This window comes from Gekko japonicus, unplaced genomic scaffold (genome assembly GCF_001447785.1).
Source record: "Gekko japonicus isolate JY-2015 unplaced genomic scaffold, Gekko_japonicus_V1.1 scaffold1721, whole genome shotgun sequence".
Classification (NCBI taxonomy): domain Eukaryota; kingdom Metazoa; phylum Chordata; class Lepidosauria; order Squamata; family Gekkonidae; genus Gekko; species Gekko japonicus.
In genome coordinates this window covers 15,625-40,810 of record NW_015173187.1, presented here as the reverse complement: position 1 = coordinate 40,810, position 25,186 = coordinate 15,625, and the positions used below count along the sequence as shown (strand labels likewise).

The following is a 25,186-nucleotide window of genomic DNA, read 5'->3' as shown; positions in this document are numbered from 1 at the left end:
TCTTGCACAACAGATGAGCAACAGCTGGGCATTTACTGCTCTCTAAACTGGCTGTTTGGAAGGGCCCTTGAACTGTATCAAAGCAGAAGTCCCGTTGATACCCAGCATGTGGCATGGCTTTGTGCTGTTGAGCTTATGTGTTCAAAGTTTGAGTCCAAAATGTATAGTTGGTTCTGTGCCAGAATAGTTGGTTCTGGCTGTTGGACGAGCATAAATTTGTATCATACGGCAAGCCTGTCTCTCTCCCTACAGGCCGGAACTGCGAGAACGTGCTGGCCCCTTGTTTCCCCAATCCCTGTGAGAATAATGGTGTCTGAGACCACCAACCTGATTCTTCCATATCATGGAGCAACCCTACATTCTTGTTTGACGTTTTAGTATTGTTATAATGGTGCTAGTTTTTGTGCATCATTTATATCAGTAAGGCCTCAAATTATTCATGCTGTCTGGACTGGCACTGGATGTTCTTTCCCTCTTCCATATCATGGAGCAACCCTACATTCTTGTTTGACGTTTTAGTATTGTTATAATGGTGCTAGTTTTTGTGCATCATTTATATCAGTAAGGCCTCAAATTATTCATGCTGTCTGGACTGGCACTGGATGGAATTGTGGCACAGAAATTGCAGAACTAAAATTTAAAAATGTAATATTTTTTTCTTAACTCCTATAGGGCAGCGATGCCACAAAGACATTAATGAGTGTGACCAGAACCCCTGTCGAAACCGGGGCACATGCACCAACACGCTGGGCAGCTACAGATGTGCATGCCGACCTGGCTACACTGGCACCAACTGCGAGACAGATATTGACGACTGCACACCGAGTAAGTTCATCGAGGAACCAGAGAGGAAATGGGACTGAGAACGGGTGGAGCCATTGCTGACTGTTTTGCTAAGACTACATTACAAGGAAGACTGGGTAGAAGATCAGTAGGGAGTGTTTTGCCAAAATTAAAGGGATGGGAAATCCGGTAAAGAGTTGGGCAAGAAGTTTAGAAAGGTTACAGGTTGCCTGACTTTCCAAGATGGGCTCCAAGTCTATTAATCACGCAAAAGGTTATGTTTTCTTCTGGTCTGTGCCTTGGTTGCTCATACTTGAATGATCTATAATTCAAATTATAACAAAAATTAAATGGCTGCAAACCAGAGTTTGGGCAGATGTCCTTATTTTGTAACCATGTTTGGATTTTTATTTTGGCTATGACTGGTATGGATGTGAGATTTGTTGAGAGAGTGCAATCAAGAATAAGTTAGGACTTAAATATTTAAATGTTACATCCTGTTAATTCCAAAGAAATTTAGGAACGCCTTACTTTTTCTGTTCTGTAACCATTGCTTATGTGATTTCAGTAGTTTTGTCTCCACCCTCGATTACCAGAGTCTCTTTGATTATTTGTGTAATTTTGCACATGTAGCATTGCCAAAGACAAAGAACTTGTCTTGTTCATGTTAGGAGCTGCTGGTAGATGGCTTACCCAGACCTTTCTTTTTTAAAAAATATCTATATATATGCCCTTCTCTGCCAACAGATCCTTGTTTGAATGGTGGCTCCTGCCAGGATGGCATCAGCTCCTTCAAATGCACCTGCCTGCCAGGCTTTACAGGCCTCCACTGCGCCACAGAGATCAATGAGTGCCTAAGCAGCCCCTGCCACAACGAGGGCACCTGCACAGATTATGTCAACAGCTACACTTGCACTTGTGCACCAGGCTGGGCTGGCTTACACTGTGAGCACAATGTGCAGGACTGCACTGACAGGTGAGCTGATCTATTTGTTTAAAACATTTCCATGCATTCCAAACATTTCCTTTTTGCTCAGTTCAGGGTCCCCAAGATGGCGAGCATTAAAACATTTTAGAAATTAAAAAGCACTTAAAATAGAACTAGGTATAACAAATAAAACATAATATAAACACATAAAGACACCCAAATGGAGGAGGGCTAGTAAGAGAATGCCAAACAAAACAAAAAAATCTTCACCTGCTGGCAGAAGACAATGATAGAGGGACACAGGTGAATCTCCCAGGGCAGCTCCAGCATTTCGGTGCCATGACCGAGAAGCCCCTTTCTCAGGATGCCACCCATCTAGCCTCAAGTGGTGGTGGCACCTGAAGCAGGGCCTCTGAGGATGACCAGGACAGTCGGGGTAGGTTCATGTAGGAGGAGGCGGTCCTAAGCACACTGCAAGCACAGTGTGGGAAAGGGGCTGGTTTTGTATCTGCCAGGTTGCTTAGCAGGCCCAACTTGCAGAATGGCCAATCATATGGACAAAGCCCCAAAGTGCTATGTAGGGGTTATGTTGCACTGTTCTCATGCTTTGACTATTTGTGCGCATGCCCCACTCTCTCTTTTAAGGGGTATAGGGTTTAATGAAGTCATGTGAAGACAGAGGAGAGAACTCTGCGAAAAATGGAATTAGGGGATGTAGACACTGTGGCAAGAGGTGGAGTAGGCCCCATTGTAGTAATATACATATAAAGAAATGGTTCCAGACCATATAGAGACCTCTTTTAAAACAACAACAACCTGTACTTCTGTCATTTCCTCTTTTTTAATGCCTCTTTTAGTAAAAACAGCACAAGATAGCTACATTGAATTAAGAATGGACAGATCAAAAGTTCCACTGGCTTGTCAATTTCAGCCAAACAGTCCAATTGGAAATAATGCCCCAGTGTTAAGCAAGGAGAGGGATTAGCCACTGGGGTGAGAGATCACTGTGGCAATCTGTAGAGTTTCAGGAGGTGTGTGTGTGTGTGTTAAGGGGCTCTTCCAACAGTTGCTGCTTTCAGATCAAGACTTCCCTAAGGTAGTTCTTAGTGAAAGCTGCTACATAGCATTGTTCAGACAAACACTGGCTAGAGGGGTGTCAGGAACGGTGCTCGGGGTCGGGCTAGATGGCGGGAGGGCCCCGGGAATTGCGAGGTTTCAGCAGACGTGGCCTCAGATTTGGGAGAGCCCTCCGTTCTTTGCACTCAGTCTGGAGGTTTGGGGCACAGTGTTGTACCATGGCTGTCACCCACATGCACATCCGTTCTGATTCTATCCTCCCTGGCCGCGCCCTGCTTCCTCCTCTTTATTCCCCCTAGCCCCCACTCCAGCCTATAGCAAGAACGGCCATGGGTCCTGTGGGCTTCCCTCCCCAGGAATCCATCCCATGTGTCACTGATCAACCCTGTAATGTCGACCTCCTCGGACCCCGCCATTCCGCCCTCCTTGGATTGCAGGTGTGCCTCTCTGGCCAGGTCGCAGGAACACCTGGCCCTCCGCGGGACATCTGAGGGGTTCTCTTCTTGTTCCTTTCCCGACTCCCGCCTGATCTGGGTTTGAGGCATCTGGGCACTGCTCACGCGCTTGCCCTAGGGTTCCATCTTCCTGGGGCCTCTTTGTCTTTCTGGCCCTGCCAGAAGCCTTGTCGGTCGAGACCGCAGTTGTTTGCATCGTCGAAAGGACCGTTTCCCGACAAGGGAATGACCTAACCCATGCTAGATGAAGGCCCATAGCCAGGAATGGGGGGAGGCACTGGGGAGGGGTTCTGCGGCACCACTATTTATTTTCACTTCCTTCTCTAGGAGCCCAGGAACAGCCCTAGCTACAGAATACCAGGCTCCCATCTATCTCTCCCCTCACATCTTGGATCCCAGTCTAATCCAGATTCCACCCTGGTTTTGCTTTCCTAAAGTGAAACTTGCTTCTGATCCCCAAGCCCCTCTTTTTTCACTCAAGTCCCTGCTTCAGCCACAAAACCAAGGGAACCAAGGAGTCTCGACTCCAGCCTCCTTCCTGGCCCCGCTGTCTGAGACCCGCCTGATGAAGAGGACCCAGGCGTCCTGGCTCCATCCCCCCTCCCCTCTGCCCCTTTCTTCCCTCCCCACCTGTGGCTTCGGGTCACTCCCTTTCACCATGCACATCGCTGGCCAGCTCTCCCCATCTTGGCGTGCCCTGGGCCTGGCTGTGCGACCTGGGCCAGGGCGCCTCCAACGTGGCTCCGCTTTAAGGCTCTGACAGTGGAAGCTTCACCATCATGCCCTGCCCTGCCTGGCCCTGCCCGCCACTTGGCTTTGCCCAACCTTGCCTTCTTGCCTCACCTTGTCCTGCCCTGGAGGTGGCCATCAGGTTGATTCCCGGGCTGCGCTGGAGAGGCTGGAGTTAGTTCCCCCTCTGCAGGCCGGGCAACGGCTGTGATCTCTGTCAGTCACCACCAAAAGGCAGGGGAAGCCGGCTTGGGACAGCCCCTCACCCAGTGGAGGAGGCAGGAGGCGGAGGGTGAGCCCAGCCAGAGCTCCATCTGCATCAGTCCTGGTTTGCTTCCTCCGGGCTTGTCACAGTCCAGATGTTGCGGGAGCTGAGCAGCTACAGTGCCTTTGATCCAGCCTTGGTGGGGCTCCGCCTTGCTTGCTGGGGGGTGTGTGTCCGCCCCTAAAGCCTCACCGCTGGCTACAGCCCTGGGCCAAGTCTAGATAGCTTCCTTGTTTGCTTGACTTCTGAGTCTTTTGCCTCATGTCTTGGCAGCTCCTGCTTCAATGGTGGCACATGCAAGGATGGCGTGAATTCATACACGTGCCACTGCCGTGCTGGCTTCATGGGCTCCCACTGCCAGCATGAGATCAATGAATGCCAGTCTCAGCCTTGCCTCAATGGTGGTGTGTGCCAGGATGGTGTGCAGTCCTATCGCTGTGTCTGCCCTCAAGGCTACACAGGTCCTCAGTGCCAGGTAACTGTACCAAGCTTCACGGGAAGGGGATGCAGGGTATTTGGAATTCCAGGGTCTTTCTTGTCGAAGTTAAAATGTCTGCAACTGACCCTGATCTCATTGGGTTGGATGGGCTGTGGTCCTACTTTGGAGGGGGGGGGGCATGAGAGACATAGCACAGAAGCCTGCAGTGGAGATGGAGTGGGAAGGGGGGCCTGAGTGGCAGGAACAGGGTGCTTCTTCTACTGTGGGTTCTGCCCCTGACGCTCTTGCCTTCTCCTGACCTCCCCAGACTCTGCTGGATCTGTGCAGTCACTCCCCCTGTCAGAATGGAGGCCGCTGTATACAGAGAGGCACCACATTGTCTTGCGACTGCCCAGGGGGCTGGACTGGTCGTTACTGTGACATCCCCAATGTTTCGTGCGAAGTGGTGGCCAGAAACAGAGGTAAGGAAGGCCTTTCTGCTCCTGGGCTCGTAAAACCAAAGCCCTGCTTCCCATGCAAGGAAGCACACAAGGTCTCTTATATGTGACACTCGCCACCTTTCCTTGGTTTGCCTGAGTGCACGGTCTCCTCCTTCCCCCTCCACCATCACCAGTTTGCACTCTCCTGTAGAGCTGAGCAGGATAGAAAGCAACACTGTGCCTTCAGTGAGGCTAGAGCAATGTTCTTGGGTCTTGAGGGCTCTAATCATACTCCAGACAGCTGTTTCCAGGGAATTCAAAGGCTAAAAACACGCAACAGGTGACATTACATGGGCTTCCTTGCTGATGGCAGAATAAAAGATGCAAAGATTGTTTGGTTCTCTGTGATATTCATTATCAGCAGAAGCATCAGTGTTTCTCATAATCATGCAGGTAGTCTGTCCTGTATTTAAAGTGTTGTGATTATAGAGGTGACGGAGAGAGAATAGGAGCTTGGCAGAAAAACGTAATGTTCTGGTTTTCCTAGTCCTACTGTTGTGTTAGAGCAGCGGTTCTCAACCTGTGGGTCAAACGACCCTTTCACAGGGGTCGCCTAAGACCATCGGAAAACACAAATTTTCGATGGTCTTATGATAGCAACGAAAATAATTTATGTATTAAAGGGTCGCAGCATTAGGAAGGTTGAGAACCACTGTGTTAGAGCATGTAGTGCAGTCTTTTCACTTTTTAAACTTTCTGCACCATGAAGAGTAGAAATATGCTCTGCTAACCAAAATGAAAACTGGCATCTGACTTTCGTGTAGATGTCTTGCTCCACCTTGGCTTCTTTTCTGCAATTCTACTTGTGAGACTATCATGACATTGTCATGACATTGTCCTTTCATGCTACAGTCTTCCCCAGATTTCATTTGGTATGATCTTTTTGGAAAGATCATGGTCAAAGCACCTTTGGATGCAGTGAAGATGGGAAGGTGTGCATTTTTGCATATCCAGCTCACATCAGCACCATTGTTCTTACCTTAGCGCTAATAGCCGCCTTCCCTACCCCCTCACACAGCAGAAGGCTTCTTTTGGGCTTTAAATAAAACAGTAATTGGATAGTTCAGTATAGGGCAATAACGTTATAATGATCTGTTGCAACAATGTTCTAGTTCCCAGCTTTCATTTAAAAAAAAGAAGTAGCCCTTTTTCTTGAAGAGTTATAAAGGGAATTGTGCAGGCTGTACATTTCTCCTTTGCAACAAAAGACTTAAAATGAAAGCTGGGAAGTCATTGTTATCCAATGATCATTATAACATTATTGTACTGTAGCTGTCTGTCAGTTGCCATTTTTTTTTAAAAAAAGGCCCCCCTCTCCAGTGGCAAGAACTTAAAATGAAAGCTGGGAAGTCATTGTTTCCAATGATCATTATAACATTATTGTATTGTAGCTGTCTGTCAGTTGCCATTTAAAAAAAAAAAAAGGCCCCCCTCTCCAGTGGCAAGAGATGGAAAATGGAATGGCAATCACGGGCCTGAGGCAAGGAAGGTTTGGGAAAGACTACAATATGGATGTTCCATTGCCATTACAAATGCTTCTGAATTCACAGCAACAACAAGAATCATCTCTAGGTGGAAGCCTTGGAAACATTTATTGAAGAAAATGTTTCTTTTTGTTTGAATTTGGATGGGGAATTACATGCAGTAGAGAGAACAAAGTATTTGCGGCAAGAAACTGGGTATCTTTCCCTGCACCTTACTATACTGCTTCATTTGTTTCTTCCCATCCTGTTCTTAGTGACATATTCCATTCCTTCTATGGAAGAAAAGTGTGTTTGGACGTGCCATGTGTAATTCTCTTTTCCCTGCACCTTACTATACTGCTTCATTTGTTCCCATCCTGTTCTTAGTGACCTATTCCATTCCTTCTATGGAAGAAAAGTATGGTTGGACGTGCCATGTGTAATTCTCTTTTTTGTGGGATAGGTGTGACCAAGGAGCAGGTGTGTCATTATGGTGGCCGTTGTGTGGATGCTGGTAATACTCACTACTGCATCTGCAAGAAAAGCTACACAGGAAGCTACTGTGAGAGTGAAGTTAACCACTGCCAATACAGTCTATGTCGGAATGGGGGCACCTGTCGCAGTTTTGTTGGAGGCTATGTTTGTGAGGTAAGGAAGGCCTCATGGGATTGTAGCAGGCCAGGGCTCCTGGCTTTTTGTCAAAGTGCTGGGAAGGGGTAGTGAGGTGCAGTGGTCCTGTTTTGCTATTATAATTCTTCCAACTTGCAGGCTGGCTGGTGGAAAATGGTACAATGGGGTGGAAAGTTTAAAATGGGCACAATTTCGTTTCTCAGTTTTTTTCAGTAATATACCTAGCTGGCTTTGCTTCTTTTTTGTGTACTAACTGGCAGACTCCGAAAACCTGGTTGCCATGCTCTGGTCTGTTGGCCAAAGGAGGTGCAGCTAGAAGTGGGTTCAGAAATCTGATGTTGTTCAATCCAGGGTCAGGGCTCCAGAGATCAAGCAGTGTTGTTCAGTCCAGGGTCAGAGGATCAGAGATTAAGCAGAGCAAAGTCATTCAGTCCGGAGTCAGAGGATCAGAGATTAACCAGGCAAGGCAGTGGCAGCAGGTCAGCATATAGTGTATGCGTTGTGTCCATGCCCAGTAGCCTTCCTTGGGCAGCTTTATAGCCAAATGTTTAATTGTCAGTTGTCGAGCCAAGTCCTGCAACAACTCATCATTATCAGCAAGCAGCTGATGTAGGGCCAGGAGATGTGCACTTTGCCATCTCATCTGTAGCTCCATTCTCAGCCTCCCATCTACAGCACTCTAAGGGTGTAGGAAATACCAGAGGGCTGGGAACAGCGAACTGACTTTCATCTGCTGAGCTGGGGCTGGAGGGTGGTGATGGCTCTGCAACAGTTGTTGGCTGTGAATCCTTCTTGCTGGTCGGCTTCTGTTGACTTGGGACTGGTTACACAGGGCTGCTCTTCTTCTGACAAGTCCTCAGTATCACTGAGCCCTGGCTGACCCACAACACCTTGAGTCTCTTATTTCGACTATGGATTATAGTTTGTTTTTCCATTCCTGAAGTTTTGCCTAAAATTTTTCTTTCATTTCGTGGAAGTATAGAATCATAGAATGTTAGAGTTGGAAGGGACCTTGCAGGTCATCTAGTCCAACCCCCTGCACTCTGCAGGAGCAGAGTATGAAAGTAATGAAAGTAATTTCATTTCCCCATTTTTTGTTAATATAACTATTTGGTTTTGCTTCTCTCACTGAGTCTCTTATTTCTGCTATGGGTTATAGCTTTCCACTAAAACTCATTGTACAATGTAGGTAACATCCCTTCAAACAGACATATATGGTTAGTTGAGCTTTTTAGATGTCCAAACCTAGAAGTTTTTGAGATTGTGATACATTTCTCAAATTCCCCTGAATTTCTGATAGAAAAGTTGTCCCTAATGTAGATACTAGTAAAAGGGGACTGCTGGCCACCTCCTTTCTCAGCAGATTCCAATGTTATCTATTATTCTGTCATCCTCTTTTGGCTTGTAAAAAGGTTTTTTAGTCTTAAAAAAAGAACAATGCATTAAGACAATAATAACTCTGTATCTCATGTTTGAAGGATCCAAGTCCAGTATACTCTTCCCTTCTTGTCCAGGGTAGTATTAAAGCAGTGGGACTGGTATTCATCTTTTCTTTGTGATTTCATTGCCAGACTGAACTGGTTCAGAATAACCAGCAACAGAAACACCTCCCAGATTTTTGTTCTTTTATACTGTATGTGCACTTCTTTTTAGATTTTCACTAATCCAAGTACATTTAAAGAACATGTTCTGCCTTTCTCGAATTCTGTGCCTGAATCTTAAGGAAGTGGATAATTAAACAAGTACAAAACACAAGCATGATACTAATTTTTTTGCTAGGGATACTTACTAGCTATATACAACAGTTCTGATGTTGTAGTTCTGATTTACTCTTTTTACCTTATATCCTGAAATCATACTATAAGCTGTGATTATATGAAGTAATCTTTCTGTAGATTTTAATGGACTGACGACAAAAATCATGAAGTCATCTATATAATGGATTGTTTTGATATTCTTCTTTATTTGAATCCCCTTTTACTCAAAAATGGTCTTCTAGATCTAGCCAGAAATTCTGTTAACTGCAAAAAATAAAAGTAGTACTTACGGGCAGCTCCATTTTGTAGTCACAACAAGTTCTTCCTATTTTAATCAACTCTTCTCACTTCTCACCAAAGGGGAATACATGTTTTTAAAGTCTGCTAAAATTAAAGAAATCAGCCCCCCAGTCAAAAATAAATTAATGCTTTCTCTATGGAATCCGATATTTTCATTTCCTTTATAAAGTTATAAAGTTAGGCTGATTTATATGGGAGTATTTTAGTATGATTTGATTTTAACACAAATAAGCAGTCTTGATTTATTAAAAAGAACAGGCTGATAAGATGTGAAGGATCCTTCTTTACCTTATGAGTTAGGGTTATTTTTTACCTGTTTATGTTTTTTGAACAAAGATTGTAATTTTAATGGATTCTTTCCATAGACCTGAGTTCGGAGCCCTACTTGTCCTTTCCACTTAATTTCAGGCTCTGTCTCTTTCTCTTTTACTCTAGTGCCCACTAGGCTTCGAAGGGAAAAACTGTGAATATGATATTGATGAGTGCCAGTCACACCCCTGCCAAAATGGAGGAACTTGCATCAACCTCATTGGCCGCTACATATGTTCTTGCCCTCCGGGGACTCTGGGTAAGTGCTAACTGGCACCTAAGCAAGGAGATCTCCGCTATGGGAAGTGTGTATTTTGTATTCCCTGTTTTAGGATGGTGCCAGAATAAGGGAAGCAGTTCTGGATTTGACTGATGCAGTTTTGAATGAAGGCATTCTTAAGCACTGAATGAGACAGTGGGAGATCTTTGGTCTGATGTTCTTAGAGTAGAGAGCTGGCATGGTTACAGAGTCAGATTAGGATTTGGGAGGCCCAGGTTCGAATCCCTACTCTGCCAAGGAAACTTGCTGGATGGCCTTGGACGCTTCATTCAATTTCAACCTAACCTAATTCACAGGGTGGTAGTTGCATGGATAAAACAGAGGAGGGAGTAGCAATGTTTTAAGCTCCTTTGGTTCTCTGGTAAAGAGAAAGGGTATAGATGTCTAAATAAATAAAAACAATTTTCAAGTCCAGTAGCACCTGCAAGGGCCCCTGATTTGGATTGGAGGTGTGGCTTGGGCTGAGAAGGGTTAGCCCCGGTATTATCAGTCAAAACAAGCCCCTCCTCCTGCTGTTGTTTCCATTGGAAGGGAGGAAGAATTCCAGACATCTTCTCTTTGCTTGTCTTTCGTCCCTTGCAAGGCTAATAGTCTTTGTTGGAGTGGATGTGGGTGGTTGTTGGTTTTCACCTGCCAGACTGTGCAGGGATGAAAGCCTCCACTGCTACTCCAGTCAGAATTGGCGCTCTGCACTGTTACGAAAAACACTCTGGGAAGATCTGGTGACAGATTTCTTCCTAGTGTCTTTTCCAGTTAGGTCCTGCGTTGGCTTTCTTCTTGAGTTAACATGGTGAGGAACTCTGGGTCTCCCCGTAAGGCACAGGTTAGAGAAAAATGACCTTTCCCAGGGCAGCTCCTGAAGGAAGTCTCAGAATTAGTTCCTGTAAGGTAGGTAGCGGAAGGACAATCTGTAATTCTTGCATAAAGGATGGGGTTGGTTTGTTTTAATTTGTCTGTCTCTCCAGGGAAGCAGTTCACTGAAGGGGAGGGGGGGAATGTGGCTTGGGCTTCCTAGATTTTGGTGTTGATGGCTTTGTTGTCTTCCTAGGTGTCCTGTGTGAAATAAATGAGGATGATTGTGCTGTGAATCCTGGCAGCCGGGTCCCGAAATGCCTCAACAATGGGACATGCGTGGACAGAGTGGGTGGCTATGGATGCAGCTGCCCACCAGGCTTTACAGGCGAGCGCTGCGAAGGGGACATAAATGAGTGCCAGGCGAACCACTGCCACCCACGCAACACACTTGACTGTGTACAGGAAGCCAGTGATTACCAGTGCATTTGCAAGCCAGGTTACACGGGTGAGTGAGCGTATAAGGAAGACAGGGATGTGATATCTGCAGGATGCAGCAAAGATAGTGCAAGGTGGACCACAGTGGTGAGCATGGTAGGAGGAAATGTGTATGTTGGGCAAAATTGGTGGGTATGTAAATACTGTATAGGAATTCCCCTTAGGCTGTGGACATGCTTATTATTCTCTGTAATCTTTTAACAGATTTGGCTTAGTAAGCAGCTCCCAAAATGTTACATCTCATACCCAGGGTTTCGGGTTCTATACCCCTGAGGTTACGAGTCTTCTGTTAAGGGAGCCATGATAGAGTTAGGTTCTTGTTTCTCTAGAGCTGAATTGTTGCAGCAACAGACTGTGAATCATACCAGTGTGCCACCTATGACTTGGTTGCCTATAAAGCAAAAAACAACTTTGAGTGTGACCTGTTTTTCTAAGTATAATGGAAGGAGATGCACATACCTTTCTGCTTTCTAGATGCCATATGAATTGTCCCATGGCCTTTCAGGTTCCTCACACACTGCTGCTAGCATCTGTGGAACGGAGTTGTATTGTAAACCCCATAGTCTCTTTGATCTTTTGCAAATCCTGTGTAGCTGATTTGCTTTTCTACACAGTCCATCTCTTGTCATAATACTGGTCAAAAGCACCAAAATTATATTGCCGGACATCTCATTAATCAACTTGCACTGGCTGCATTGTGTTCTTTGTCCTGGGTGGGAATTCTGATTTTCTTGCTTATTTTTTATTCATATTTTGAAAAGAACGTAATTATTACAGTATTACAAAATTATTCACAGCTTCACTCCCCATCTGTTTTTATCTAGAATCCTGCTTAGTACATCCTACAGTTGTCCACAATATTCTTAAGGTCACACACGTGCATTACAGTTGCATGCTAGGGGAAGCCATGCTGCATATAACTAAATTCCATTGAAATATGTAGGTCAGGCAAGACTGTGTGGTTGCACAGCTAACTATGTTTGTGCAAGCCAGGCAAAAGAGTGGAGGATCTGTGCCCTTTTCCATGAATGTGTAAGTTAAGATGGGCTTCATGTGAGAAAAATGTGCAAGAGGGTAATGAATGTAGGACTGGGGCCTTGGCCATTATCTGAAGGGAGAGACTTGTCAGCTATTGGAGTTGGTACTAAGATACAATACCATGTGTATGGGGAGTAGAGTGCTTTGCCATGTCCTTCTTGAAGTGTATGTGAAGGGAGGGAGGATTTATTGACAACTCCTCCACCACTGATGTGCTGCATTTCTTCTCCACAGGCCGCCACTGCAAGAACATTGTGAATGTGTGTGAGTCTCAACCTTGCCAGAATGGTGGGCAGTGTAAACTGGCAGTCAATCTGCCTCTAGGATATACCTGTCATTGTCCCCCGGTAAGTCATGGAACACAGTTGTGCAAAACAAGAGATTCATGACAAAATGTACATGAGGCTAGATCAAGGTGATGATGACAGCAGTTGGGATGGTTGGTAGGGGACCCACATAGCCAATTTGTTGCAATGTTAATGATTGTCTGTGTCTGCTAGGAAGGCATTCTGACAATCAGATTTTGAGTGGAGCATCTATAACAGTGGTCTTCAGCCTCTTAGGATTGGAGATCCACTGAGCATGGGAACCATTGAGCAGCAAGCGTATAACAACAAGTAATGTGATAGTAAGAGGAAGTCACGTGATAGGAAGAGTTCCAAACTCACTAGTCTTAAGGCTAGTATCATGGGCAGTGATCAAGAGAGCTGGTTACAGGATACAGAAGCCAACTAGTAGGAGGTTTAACATATGAGGAACGAGCCAAGGGTCAGAGCCACGGACACATTCTCTCTACAATGTGACATTGTCTTACTGTCTTGCTGCTCTATGAGCATGTGGAGAAGGGTAAGAGGACTGGCTTCTTTGCTCTCTACACAACAGCTCCTTACAAAAAGGCGGCGGCAAAAAATGGTAGCTCTGTAAGAATGCTGATGAGCCTACAAGAAGAATCCTATCTGCCAGCACTGGGAACATACCAGTTCTCCTTTCTGAGGGCAAGAAAGGGGGACTAGGCCTTGTTGAGGAGAGAAGGGATTTCTGTTGCTAGGCCAGTAATGGAAGAAGTTTTTGAACTTAGTTGTCTTCGTGTTGTAACCCTCTGTGTTGTCCCTCCCCAGAGCTATTCAGGTATCAACTGTGAGCGCAGTGTACTCTCCTGCCGGGAATTCTTCTGCTTCAATAGTGGCAGCTGCCGGACCACACAGCTGGGTGCTCGCTGCTTCTGCCCACCTGGGTGGGCTGGCCCTGACTGCCGCCTCCGTGCCAACAGTAGCTGTGCTAGCTTCCCCTGCCACAATGGAGCTGCCTGCCACGATATTTCTAGGCCCCCTTACTTCCAGTGCATTTGCAGTGATGACTTCACTGGCTCCCGTTGCCAGGCTCCACGCCCGCCCCCTGAACCCCACTGCCCCCTGGAAGAATGTGCAGCAAGGGCTGGGGATTCCTACTGTGACAAAATGTGCAACACCCCAGCCTGTCACTGGGATGGGGGCGACTGTTCTTTGTTGGTTGATGACCCCTGGAAGCAATGCAAGATCCGTCAATGTTGGCAGTTCTTCAACAACAGCCAATGCGATGAGCTCTGCAACAGTGTCGAGTGCCTCTATGACAACTTTGACTGCAAGGCCCGTTATCGCACCTGCAAGTGAGTTTTTGCCCTGTACCTTGAGATGGGGAGGGCTCTAGTTGTGCATATGGTAGCTGATTATCTTGTTTAAAGGATTTTTTGGCCATCAAGTCAAGTTGACTTCTAGTGACCCCTAGTGGGGCTTAAAGGCATGGGACGTTCAGAGGCAGCTTGCCATCGCCTGCCTTTGCGTTACGACCCTGGTCTCCCACCCAGATACTAGCCAGGGCCAGCCCTACTTAGCTTCCAAGATCTAATGAGATCGGGCTTGCCTGGGCTATCCAGGTCAGGGCGTATCTGATGTATCTTAAATACAACATTACTGTTGAATGTTGGGTTTCAGCTTTGGTTAACAAAATGAGCGCTATACATACTATACAGGCACCATGCACAAACCCTGTAGCGCTTTATTTCCTACGGGGAAGAAACTGAGACCAGTGTGGTTTCTTCAGCCCACACACCCAGCCAGAAAATGGTTGCGTCTCTGGTGTTAGCTATGTGGAATATTTGTAGAATGAATCCCTTGCGGATCCAAACTGTCTCACAGACAATGCACAAGTGGACTGTATGGTGGGATAGCACAGGGTAGCTTTGGCAGGAGTGATACATTTCTGTCCTCTTCTTCTACAGCCCTGTTTATGAGAAATACTGTTCAGACCACTTTGCTGATGGGCGTTGTGACCAAGGCTGTAACAATGAAGAATGCGGCTGGGATGGGTTAGACTGTGCCAAAGAAGTGCCTGAGAACTTGGCTGACGGGGTGTTGGTTATCACTGTGCTGCTACATCCTGATCAGCTGCTGCGCACAAGCACCATCTTCCTGCAGAAGCTCAGTGCTATACTGAGAACCTCCTTGCGCTTCCGCCTCGATGAGAATGGCAACTACATGATCAAGCCGTATTACGGGTCAGGTGGCCGACATCGCCGGGAACTGGAGCGAGAGATTATCGGGTAAAACAGTTGAGCCAAAGGTTAAGGACATGTTTTTGAGAGGTGACCAAACAAGCTGCTGTGGTCTTCTCTAGGCTCAAAGAGCAATGAAGAGGGTTTGTGTAGGGTTCTCAGCGACAAGGCGAGGCAGCTGGGCTTGGAGGTCGACCGACATTATTTTCAGTTGCCTTCACAAAGAAAGATACCTATGGAAGTGTAGAATTGAGCTGTTTATTTGACATTCCTGAGAAAATACCAGAGATCAAAAGTGACCACAGAAGTGGTTCTAGAATTAAGTAAGGGGCTATGCAGAGAGAAAGTGCCTCAGTGGGACAAATTCTCAGAGAACCTTGGTAAGATATTGTCCAGGGACTGTGTGATGGCCTCCGTAGTCAGAATACTGGAGGGCTGTGAAAGGTGCTCCATTTTAAAAAAAGAAGATGAGGAAGAAGAAGAAAACCAAGTTCCTGAGATCAGTAGAGGCTGAAAAGCCTGAAATCAAAGCCAAGCCACTGGATTGTGAGCATAGTTTAAAAAATCGGGATACCTGTAATAAGTTAAGAAAGCCTTAGCATCCTTTTTGTAAAGGGAAATCATGCATCAGAAATACAATGGAACTCTTAAAGCTGTAGATGAATCCGGGACAAGTAATCTTCTTTATGATGTGTTTTTTAAGAGATGCCTTTGACAGTCTTTCAGAATGTCTACTAAATATCAAAGTAAAAAGCCAGCCTCTGTGAAGTGGGGATTGAATGGGAAATGCTGATTTTGTAGAGGTGGCTAACCACCCCTGCCTTCCCTAGAGTCCTGCGTGAAGACCAGAAGGGAGATTTAGTGCTATGTAACATTTCTCTCCCCCCTGCCAGGTCTGTGGTTACTTTGGAGATTGATAACCGCCTCTGCTACCAGGCATCAGACAAGTGCTTCCCTGATGCAGTCAGTGCTGCTGACTACCTTGCTGCCCTGTCAGCCGTCGAGCGCCTGGAGTTCCCGTATCCCCTCAAGTCTGTGAAAGGTGAAAGTCCTCCCTTGTGGGTGGGTGGGGGGCAGTTGGAGATCTCTGGGTTATGCCTCCTATGCTTTCCACGGATGGCACATTCCAAATCTAATTGCAGCAATTTCCACATCCTGCTAGAGGTGGAGTCTTTGCCCTGCTGGCTCTGTGGCATGGACTTTCTTCCAGAACTTGTCGTTAGGGACAAGTGCTTCCCTGATGCAGTCAGTGCTGCTGACTACCTTGCTGCCCTGTCAGCCGTCGAGCGCCTGGAGTTCCCGTATCCCCTCAAGTCTGTGAAAGGTGAAAGTCCTCCCTTGTGGGTGGGTGGGGGGCAGTTGGAGATCTCTGGGTTATGCCTCCTATGCTTTCCACGGATGGCACATTCCAAATCTAATTGCAGCAATTTCCACATCCTGCTAGAGGTGGAGTCTTTGCCCTGCTGGCTCTGTGGCTTTCTTCCAGAACTTGTAGTTAGACCTACTGTTCTGTTGGCTCTTTTTCTCCTCCAGTCTTGTCTGCTTCTAAGACGCTGAAACACCCTAAGTGCTGTTCCCAAGGTGGTCCCTGAGGGCTCTTGCAAAGCACTAACTACTATGCAGACCTCAGTTGGAGGCTGTGTGGTCCCATAGCACAATCCTCTCACTCTCTTGTGCCCCAGACCTGAGATGCAGGCAAAGGTCCTTTTCTCCTCTGAGGAGAGGACTCTTACTGTGTTCCTCAGTGGCGGTAGCCACTGAATCTACTGCCCCCTCACCACCAAGGTATTGGCAGTGTGAAGGGCCTGAATGTTTCACTCCCAGCCACAATTAGGTCATATTTATTTACTTCCTTAGACTCAAGGTGAATTACAAAATTTTAAAAAATCAATCAGATAACAAGGACTTTCAATAAACAGTGGAGTAGGACTAGGATTAGGGATGGACATGAACCAAGAAAATGTGGTTCAGTTTGTGGTGAATTTTTAGCCACCAAATGAACTGGTTCTATTCATGAGGTTCGTGACACGGTAGAACACACACACGTGGTGTGCTAGAGACACCAAACTCACAGGGGATCTCAAGGTGACTCTCCTCTACCCGCCCTCCAGGTTTGGGGAGGATTGGATTTACGGAGTCTGAGTTAAGGCCCCCTAAAGAAAGAAAAATCCACGGAAATCAAGACCAGATGGGAGATCTACTTAGACTGGATGCTGAAAGAAAGAAGGAAGGACATTCAGTGGAAGATTAAGACTCTGTGCCCTTGGCTGGGGGGAAAAGACTATGACTAAAAGAGAGGGAGGGAGGAAAGGGGAGAAAATGTAAATAACTATAAATACTCAAGGTAACAGACTAAACAAACAATAAAAAAAATAATAATAAAAAAGAAGAAGTTCAAACACTCTCTTCATTTCCTATAAAACTACTGGTATGGGGGAGTTTCCCCCAAAAAAATTAACCATTGCCAGTCTTCTGTCTCTTTTGAGAATTACTTCATATTCTGCTAGTGGAGCTGTTCCCTTTTTCTACAGATGCTCCTCTAGTGGAGTTATGTAGGGTAGCTACCTGGCCATTCCCCTCAGCTTTCATGAGACATTATGAGTTAGATTCTTGTGCTTCTGCTACATCTGCCTTTGGCAGACGTGTCCTCCAGTAGGTTTTACCCCAAGCTCCCTCCTGGGAAGACACCGTTTTTCATAATGCGTTCAAGGATACCTTCCTGTGCTGGTGGAGAACAACTTTGTGAATGTTTCTTCTCATCAGTGGATTGGGAAGTCTCCTTTTCCTCCTGTTTTTCTTTTGAGAATTACTTCATATTCTGCTAGTGGAGCTGTTCCCTTTTTCTACAGATGCTCCTCTAGTGGAGTTATGTAGGGTAGCTACCTGGCCATTCCCCTCAGCTTTCATGAGACATTATGAGTTAGATTCTTGTGCTTCTGCTACATCTGCCTTTGGCAGACGTGTCCTCCAATAGGTTTTACCCCAAGCTCCCTCCTGGGAAGACACCGTTTTTCATAATGCGTTCAAGGATACCTTCCTGTGCTGGTGGAGAACAACTTTGTGAATGTTTCTTCTCATCAGTGGATTGGGAAGTCTCCTTTTCCTCCTGTTTTTTTTTTTGCTGTCTGAGACTATTGGGTATTCAAATAAGCAGTTATTTAAAGTCTTCTTTATCTGCCTTTCACTTAACACCTCTCGTTTTCTATAACAGTTCTTACAGTGTTCTGTCTACTGTTTCACTGAGTTTTTTCTTCAGTGTTTATACCTTAGTAGCTCTGCAGGCCATGAACTGGGGGTCTGCCTCCAGATGTCTTTGCAATTAAATTGACATATACCCTGTCTGTGGAATGAGTAGGAGGCATAACCCATTCAAGAATATCTTCCAAGTCAGTTCACAGATGAGAAGAAACCTTCATGGTGAATCCAATATTGGATTCCCCCACCCTGAATTGCAAATAGGATGTCTAGTAAAATGCTGTAGCAAGTGGTTAACATTCTTGAATTTGGTGATGTTGTTACTACAGGTGAAAAGCTGTCATCTGGGGAAGTACCTTTCAACCTAGTGCCATTGCTGGTGGTAGCAGCTTTGATCCTCCTGGTGATCCTCGTGCTGGGTGTGTTGGTGGCACGGCGCAAAAGAGAGCACAGCACCCTTTGGTTTCCTGAGGGTTTTGGCCTGAAGAAAGAGAGTAGCAACAAGAACCGGCGTGAACCTGTGGGCCAGGATGCCTTGGGCATGAAGTAAGGAGGTGCTTCCCCACACTGAGGTGCTGCCCAAAATCTGTCCTCAGTCACTCAGTTGGTTTGTGGCTACTTTGAGGAGGGACTGTGGCACAGTGGGAGAGGTTCAATCCCTGGCATCTTTAGTTAAAAGGATATGAGATAGTAGTTGATCTGGGTGTCAATGAGGTACTGCCAGTACTGACAATATTTTAGCACCAAGGGTCTGATTCAGTATAAGGCAGCACCCAGTGTTCAGAGAACAGGCAGCCACAGAGTTCTTTTATTGCATTTCCAGTAGTAGTACTTCAGTTAGGTAATAGAGAAATGTTTCCCTGAGTAGAATGGTGCAAGGGGCATAGACCAGAATTCCTCTGTGTAGGTTCTGAACTGCTAAGGATTCATTCTATATCCTCCTCCCCCTGCAGGAGTATTGGCAAAGAGGAGAACCTAATAGGGGATAACTCAGAAGACTGGCTAGAAGCAGAGTGCCCAGAGGCCAAGCGACTGAAGGTACTGCCTGTTTTTACCTGGACTGAAAACATGAATCACAAAAGGAATTCCAGTTCATCTTTGGAGCTGGCCCACTTCTTCCTTCCTGTATACTCAAGTCCATGCACTGTTTTTTCTCTTATTCCCTTCACATGCTGTCTTGGACCTAGTACTTTTGGTATCCCCCAGTAATGAGAGTGTAAGTAGTTCAATGCAGCAGGTGAACAGACGCCTCTTCATAGCAACTGTGTGTCTGTATTCTTTCCTACCAGGTGGAAGAACCAGCCATAGACTGTGAAGACCCAGTGGATTGCCGTCAGTGGACACAGCATCACTTGGTGGCAGCAGACATCCGCATGCCACCCTCTATGGCCCTGACACCACCTCAGGGCGAGTTTGATACAGACTGCATGGATGTTAATGTCCGTGGGCCAGGTAAGTGGGGACAGGGGGTGCTGTACAGAGACCACAAGCTCTAGTTTGTAGTGCAATCAGTGCATACTGGGGAATGTAGTCTTTGTAGATGACATCTAATAAGTTTGACTTCCTTTCTAATTGAAGAAGTTTAGCATTAATTGCTCCACGCTAGATATATAATATTGTGAGAGGAGGAGAGTGGCTCTCTTCTTTGTCTCCCAATCCCTTATTGAGATCTCCTTTTTTCTAGATGGTTTCACCCCTCTTATGTTGGCCTCCTTTTGCGGCGGCGGCATGGAAAATGATCTGGCTGAGGAAGAAGAAACAGATGACTCCTCTGCCAATATAATCTCTGACCTAATCTGCCAGGGGGCTAACCTGAGTGCCCAGACTGACCGCACAGGAGAGACTGCACTGCATTTAGCTGCCAGATATGCACGAGCAGATGCTGCCAAGCGTTTGCTTGATGCTGGGGCTGATACCAATGCACAGGACAACACAGGGCGTACACCGCTGCATGCTGCTGTGACTGCTGATGCCCAGGGAGTTTTCCAGGTAAGCCGTCCTTGCTCTGCATCCGTCCTACATTCTGTGGATCAGAGGAGTCTTTGCTAGAACCTTAGAGTTGTTTTCTGTGTCACTGTCATGGTCCTGGGCCTATAGTAGTGCAGCCTACAGGCTCTAGGGAGGCCTAGCAACTCTAGGGAAGCCTATACTAGAGTAGCTATCAGGGCTTACATTTCCCAGGTCACCCTTTGGAACCTGTGATTGCCTAACGGGATTTGGAGGGAATCTTACTACTAGAATAGTAGTAGGTGTTGCCAAGGAATAAGTGATAAAAGGCTTTGCCCAAAGTGGGAGGTGGTTCACTCCTAGGTAGCAGACCTGGTCTTGAAGCTGCTGCAGATGGAGGGATCCCTCATCCAAAAGGGATGAGTCATCTTGAGGCCAAATACCTAGAGAAGGCTAGGTACAGTATAGTCAAATGCGTTAGGGTTTTTTAATTTGCTGGTTTACCTACCTTTTACTTTGCTCCCTACATGTTCTTGGATTATAGTTGTTGTTAAATCTACTGGGAAAGGAGTATATAAAGAGGTAGGGTGGGTGCCCTGGGCCCTCCCGAGGAGTTCCATACCAGAGTGGTGGCATCCATTAGAGAACTTTTCTAGCCGCTGCCCACAACAGTTACCCATTTGTTTTTTGCTGTGGGCCGACCTTTCTAGCCGCTGCCCACGACAGTTACCCATTTGTTTTTTTCCTGTGGGCCCCACAGAAAAGTAGTGGCAATACTTCCCATTGAGACTTGTAGCTGAGAAGATCTGAATTGTAGTGGGCCTCATAGCACTGGGGTGTGTGTGTGCGCACGGGTACACATCCCCTTGAGGGGTATTTTAGCACCTCTCCTCTCTAATGCCTCACTACTGTTACCAGATCTTGATCCGGAATCGATCGACAGACTTGGATGCCCGAATGGGGGATGGTTCAACTGCACTGATCCTGGCAGCCAGGCTGGCTGTAGAGGGCATGGTGGAGGAACTGATTGCCTGCCATGCTGATGTCAATGCTGTGGATGAGCTGGGTATGTGAACTGGTTTATTCCAGAGCCCGGGTGGCAGTCAGGCTCAGCCCTTTGCTTGGCTGTTCTCTGTTAACGTCCTCTGCCATACCTTTTCAGGAGACGTCCTCTTAACTACATGTGCCACGGCAAGCTTCTTTCACATTGACTCCATATGTTCATGCGCACAGACTTGTTTCCTAGGGGTTGTATCCAGACTAAAATCTCTGCTCACGCAAGGCACTTTTGTCACTGGAACACAAAGTTCCTGCCTTCACTTTTCTGCTGCAGCCCATTGATCACCCCAAAATTCCTGCTTCGGGCGGGGGGGGGTGAGGGCGGGGATTCTTGGGAACAGCGTGACAGGCAAATTGGGGGCTCGCCGCCAGGAGAGAAAATTGATGGGACTTACCCTGCTTTTTTGGCAGCAGAAATTCATTGATCACCCCAAAATTCCTGCTTCGGGGGGGGGGGTGAGGGTGGGGATTCTTGGGAACAGCGTGACAGGCAGATTGGGGGCTCGCAGCCAGGAGAGAGAATTGATGGGACTTACCCTGCTTTTCTGGCAGCAGAAATCTGAATCTGGATCCAACCCTACATCCCCAGTCTACCAGAAGGAAGTTACTTATCTGCTCCTGCTTTGATGTATTTTGATGATGATGACGAGGGCCTTGCTTGGCCACAGCTGCTGTGTTTACTGGGCCCTGTGTGCACCCAGACAGGAGGGAGGGAGGACAATAGGACAATTCCTCCTGCTACAGAAATGCCTTGGTCTCCAGTGAACTGGATATGATTCTGGGCTAGGAGGCTATAGTGTGCAGGAACCTTTTGGGGCTATTCCTCTTGGTGCTGCTGGGAACTTCATAACTGCTTGGGGTCTGCTTGGATGTCTGTCTCAGAAGAAGGGCAATTCCTTTCACTGGGGGGGTGATTCTAGTCTGGAGGAGATTGATGGGAGGCATGAAAGAGACTGGCGTGATAGCGGGGAGGGAGGTGTTCACTGAGGAGCAGGAGGTTAGAAGGCTTCTGGTGGGGTCTGAGAATCATCGGCAAGGGAGGAATTATGGTGTTCTCTCTCTGTCTCAGGTAAATCAGCCCTGCACTGGGCAGCAGCGGTCAACAATGTAGAGGCCACAATTGCACTGCTGAAGAACGGGGCCAACAAGGATATGCAGGACAGCAAAGTAAGTTTTTCACTGTGCTCATTTCCTTCTCACCTTCACCCGTCTCCTGTAGTCAGGAGGGCCCTGCTCATTCCTGCCCTCAGCAGGACAGTTTCTTTCTATGGTTGTAAATGCATCCTTGCTAGCCCTAATGGATAAGGTTTAGGAAATAAGGGAACAGCTGCACAAGCTCTGTCTCTGCCCCTGCTCTTGAGCTCCTGCGGTATGTGCCCATCAATCTGTCCTCTTTCTGTTAGGAGGAAACACCACTGTTCCTGGCGGCCCGGGAAGGCAGCTATGAAGCAGCCAAAATCCTGCTGGATCACTTCGCCAACCGTGAGATCACAGACCACATGGATCGGCTGCCGCGAGATGTCGCTCAGGAGCGCCTGCACCATGACATTGTCCGGCTTCTGGATGACTACAACACTGTGCGCAGCCCACAAGGGGCGCTGCCTTCCGGCCACACCCTATCCCCTCTTATGTGCCCTCCCAATAGCTTCTTGCCCAGTCTCAAGCCCACTCCCCAGGGCAAGAAGAGCCGACGGCCTAGCGCCAAGAATGCGACAGCAGGCAGCAGTGCCAGCCTGGCACGAGAGAGCAAAGAGGCCAAGGCACGTGGCAAGAAGCTCAACCTGGAGTGCCAAGGTGCTCTCCTGGAGAGCTCTGTCACCCTGTCCCCCGTTGACTCACTGGACTCCCCATATGTGCCCAATCCTGCCTCGCCTGGGGTCTTTCACACGGCCAGTGCCTCATTGTCAGTGCCCTCCACTCCCATGGTTCATGGCATGATGGAGGCACCCTTTGCTGTCAGTTTGGCACGCCTCAGCGATCTAGGAGATGGCACTCTTCTCTCCATGAACCGCCTCTCAGTGCCACCTGGCCGTATGGGGCTCAGCCTGGGGATGGTAAGCCCTGTGGCAATGCCTTTTGACTGGCATGCCCGTGTGCCCACTTCCCAGTGCCAACCAATCATTGGAGTAGTACACCCTGCTGCTTCCCATCCTAACCTGCACCAGCCAGGCCAGGCCTTCCCACCAGGCCTTCTTCTGCCTAGCCATATGGCCATGGGGCACAGCTCCCAGGGGTTGCCAAACCCACCTCCTGCATCAACCAAGGAGCCAACCCAACCCATGCCCCCACCAGCCACTGCCATACGTACCAACCAACCTGTCTCACCCCAGGAGGGCCAGGGGGCACCACGTGCAGGGCCCCCACAGTACTTAAAGGCAGCAGGGGTGGAGGATTACCCAACCCCACCGTCTCAACATAGTTACACGCAGGGGCAGGATGCAACACCCAAGCACTTCCTCCACCTGCCTAGCGAGCACCCCTACCTGACCCCCTCCCCAGAGTCCCCAGAGCAGTGGAGCAGCCCCTCCCCTCACTCCTTGTCTGATTGGTCTGAGTCTACACCCAGCCCTTCAGTCCTGGGGCCCAGCCACACCCAGCTTGCTGTGGCTGAGCCATCCACTAAGATGCAGGTGTTTGCATGAGAAGCTAGATGGCGGAGCAGATCCCGGGGGCCTGTGGCCCTCTGTGGCCCCCATTGGGGCCTGTGCCTGCCTCAGGGGATCTGTTCCCCACTTTGTGTTTTTTATAAAAAAAAAACTTAAGTGTAAAAAGATTTTACAAAAAAAATTTTTTTGCCTGCTCTGGGAGGGGAAAGGCATGGCCTCCCCATTCCCTCACTGCCACAGAGTCTAGGCCAGCTCTCTGCCCCATCCCCTAGTGCCATGGCAACTAGGTTTCCGGGGAGTTCTTTTTTTAAAAAAAGAGAAAAAAAAGTAAACCCCTTTTGTATAAACTCTGCATTTACTCAAACGCTTTATTTTTTACAATGTATTCACTGTCATGCCTTGTTGTGGTACTCTTCTGTCTTGGTGGGTCTTGAGTGGTGAAGACTGAAGAGAGAAAATGCACCCCTTGCTCTTCCCTCTGCATGGTGCTGCCTCTTGGGTTGAGCCCCGGCTTCCCCCTCACTGTGTTGGGGGTGGGATTCTGCTCACTGTATTTGTGTACTGGGTACACAGCATTAGCCCAGACTGACACTGCCGTGCAGAGGACAGAGCCTCAAACGTGCCCCCCTCAACCCCACCTCCTCCTCCTCCATACTTGGCACTTCGTCACATTCCAGGTTAATTTATTCATTTTAAATTCTGCAGCATTCCCCCCTTCTCCCGATCCCCCTTGAAGTCCTCCATTTCGGGAGCTGCTTCAGCTAATGCTAGCCATGATCATGGGGGTTTCCCAGTCTCCAGGGTATTCTGAGCCACTCTGCGTTTTTTATGCCTGGCCCCTACCTCCTCTGGTCTGAATCTGCCTTCAGCCTAAGTTAGATGTTGTTTCCTGTATGGCAAATGACTTGCCGTGTGGTACTATGGGATCTTGGGGGCAGCCGCCATCACCGTGTGCTTTGTTTTGGCTTGAAAGGTACTGAGAGAATACAAAATAATCTCTCCCTGAGACTTCCAGCCCAGCAGTCAACTACCTATTTTTCTCACTTCCTGCCTCCCCCCCCCCACCCCGTGCCCTGTACATTCCAGCTGTTCTTGGCTGTAAATACTGCAGTTGGGAGCCGCGGCTAGATGGGACCTCAGTTCAGTGTGGCCTGCTGCTCCCCCCTCCCTTCTCATGCTGTGTAGCATAGTGGGGGAATGGCCCCGCAGCATTCACCCCTCTTTCATAGAAGGACCATTTCTAGCTCATTTTAAACCTTTTTTAAAAAAAAATAAAAATAAAAATCCAGTGTATACCAAGTAGCTTTAAAGCAGCTGGGTGCTTCATGTACAGAGCGGCTTGAGCCGCGGCATAATAAACATAGCTAATAAGGAAATGGCCTCTGCTTCCTCCATGTGTCTTCTGTCTTATTTGATTGATTTATTCGAACACGGGGCTGGAGCTGTTATGTGAAAAATATAAACAGATAGTCCACTAGACACAACTGGAATTCAAAAAAAGATTGCTGCCTTGGAACAAAAGCAGATTGGCTCGGACGGATGGATAGGCCTGTACAATCTGCATTGGTGGCCTGTTATTCCTTTCCTTCAGGCAGTCCTTTTGACAGCATCTCTGACTTGCCATGAG

The 25,186-nt window shown here is 47.5% G+C and overlaps 1 protein-coding gene across 1 annotated transcript in view; it reads left to right on the top strand.

The window, feature by feature from the left end:
• The window catches only part of NOTCH3 (notch 3), an 83,176-nt gene extending 58,241 nt beyond the window's left edge, over positions 1–24,935 (top strand). Inside the window, 20 exon segments of the mRNA XM_015422604.1 lie at positions 253–371; positions 678–825; positions 1,531–1,759; positions 4,511–4,712; positions 4,984–5,137; positions 7,082–7,266; positions 9,741–9,873; positions 10,943–11,194; positions 12,457–12,569; positions 13,341–13,867; positions 14,480–14,800; positions 15,646–15,794; positions 15,963–16,076; positions 18,277–18,493; positions 18,901–18,985; positions 19,237–19,399; positions 19,632–19,936; positions 20,813–20,960; positions 22,023–22,120; positions 22,357–24,935. Of these exon segments, the coding sequence (XP_015278090.1) occupies positions 253–371; positions 678–825; positions 1,531–1,759; positions 4,511–4,712; positions 4,984–5,137; positions 7,082–7,266; positions 9,741–9,873; positions 10,943–11,194; positions 12,457–12,569; positions 13,341–13,867; positions 14,480–14,800; positions 15,646–15,794; positions 15,963–16,076; positions 18,277–18,493; positions 18,901–18,985; positions 19,237–19,399; positions 19,632–19,936; positions 20,813–20,960; positions 22,023–22,120; positions 22,357–23,595 (4,901 nt within the window). The 3' untranslated portion in view covers positions 23,596–24,935.
• The last annotated feature ends 251 nt before the right edge of the window (positions 24,936–25,186 follow it).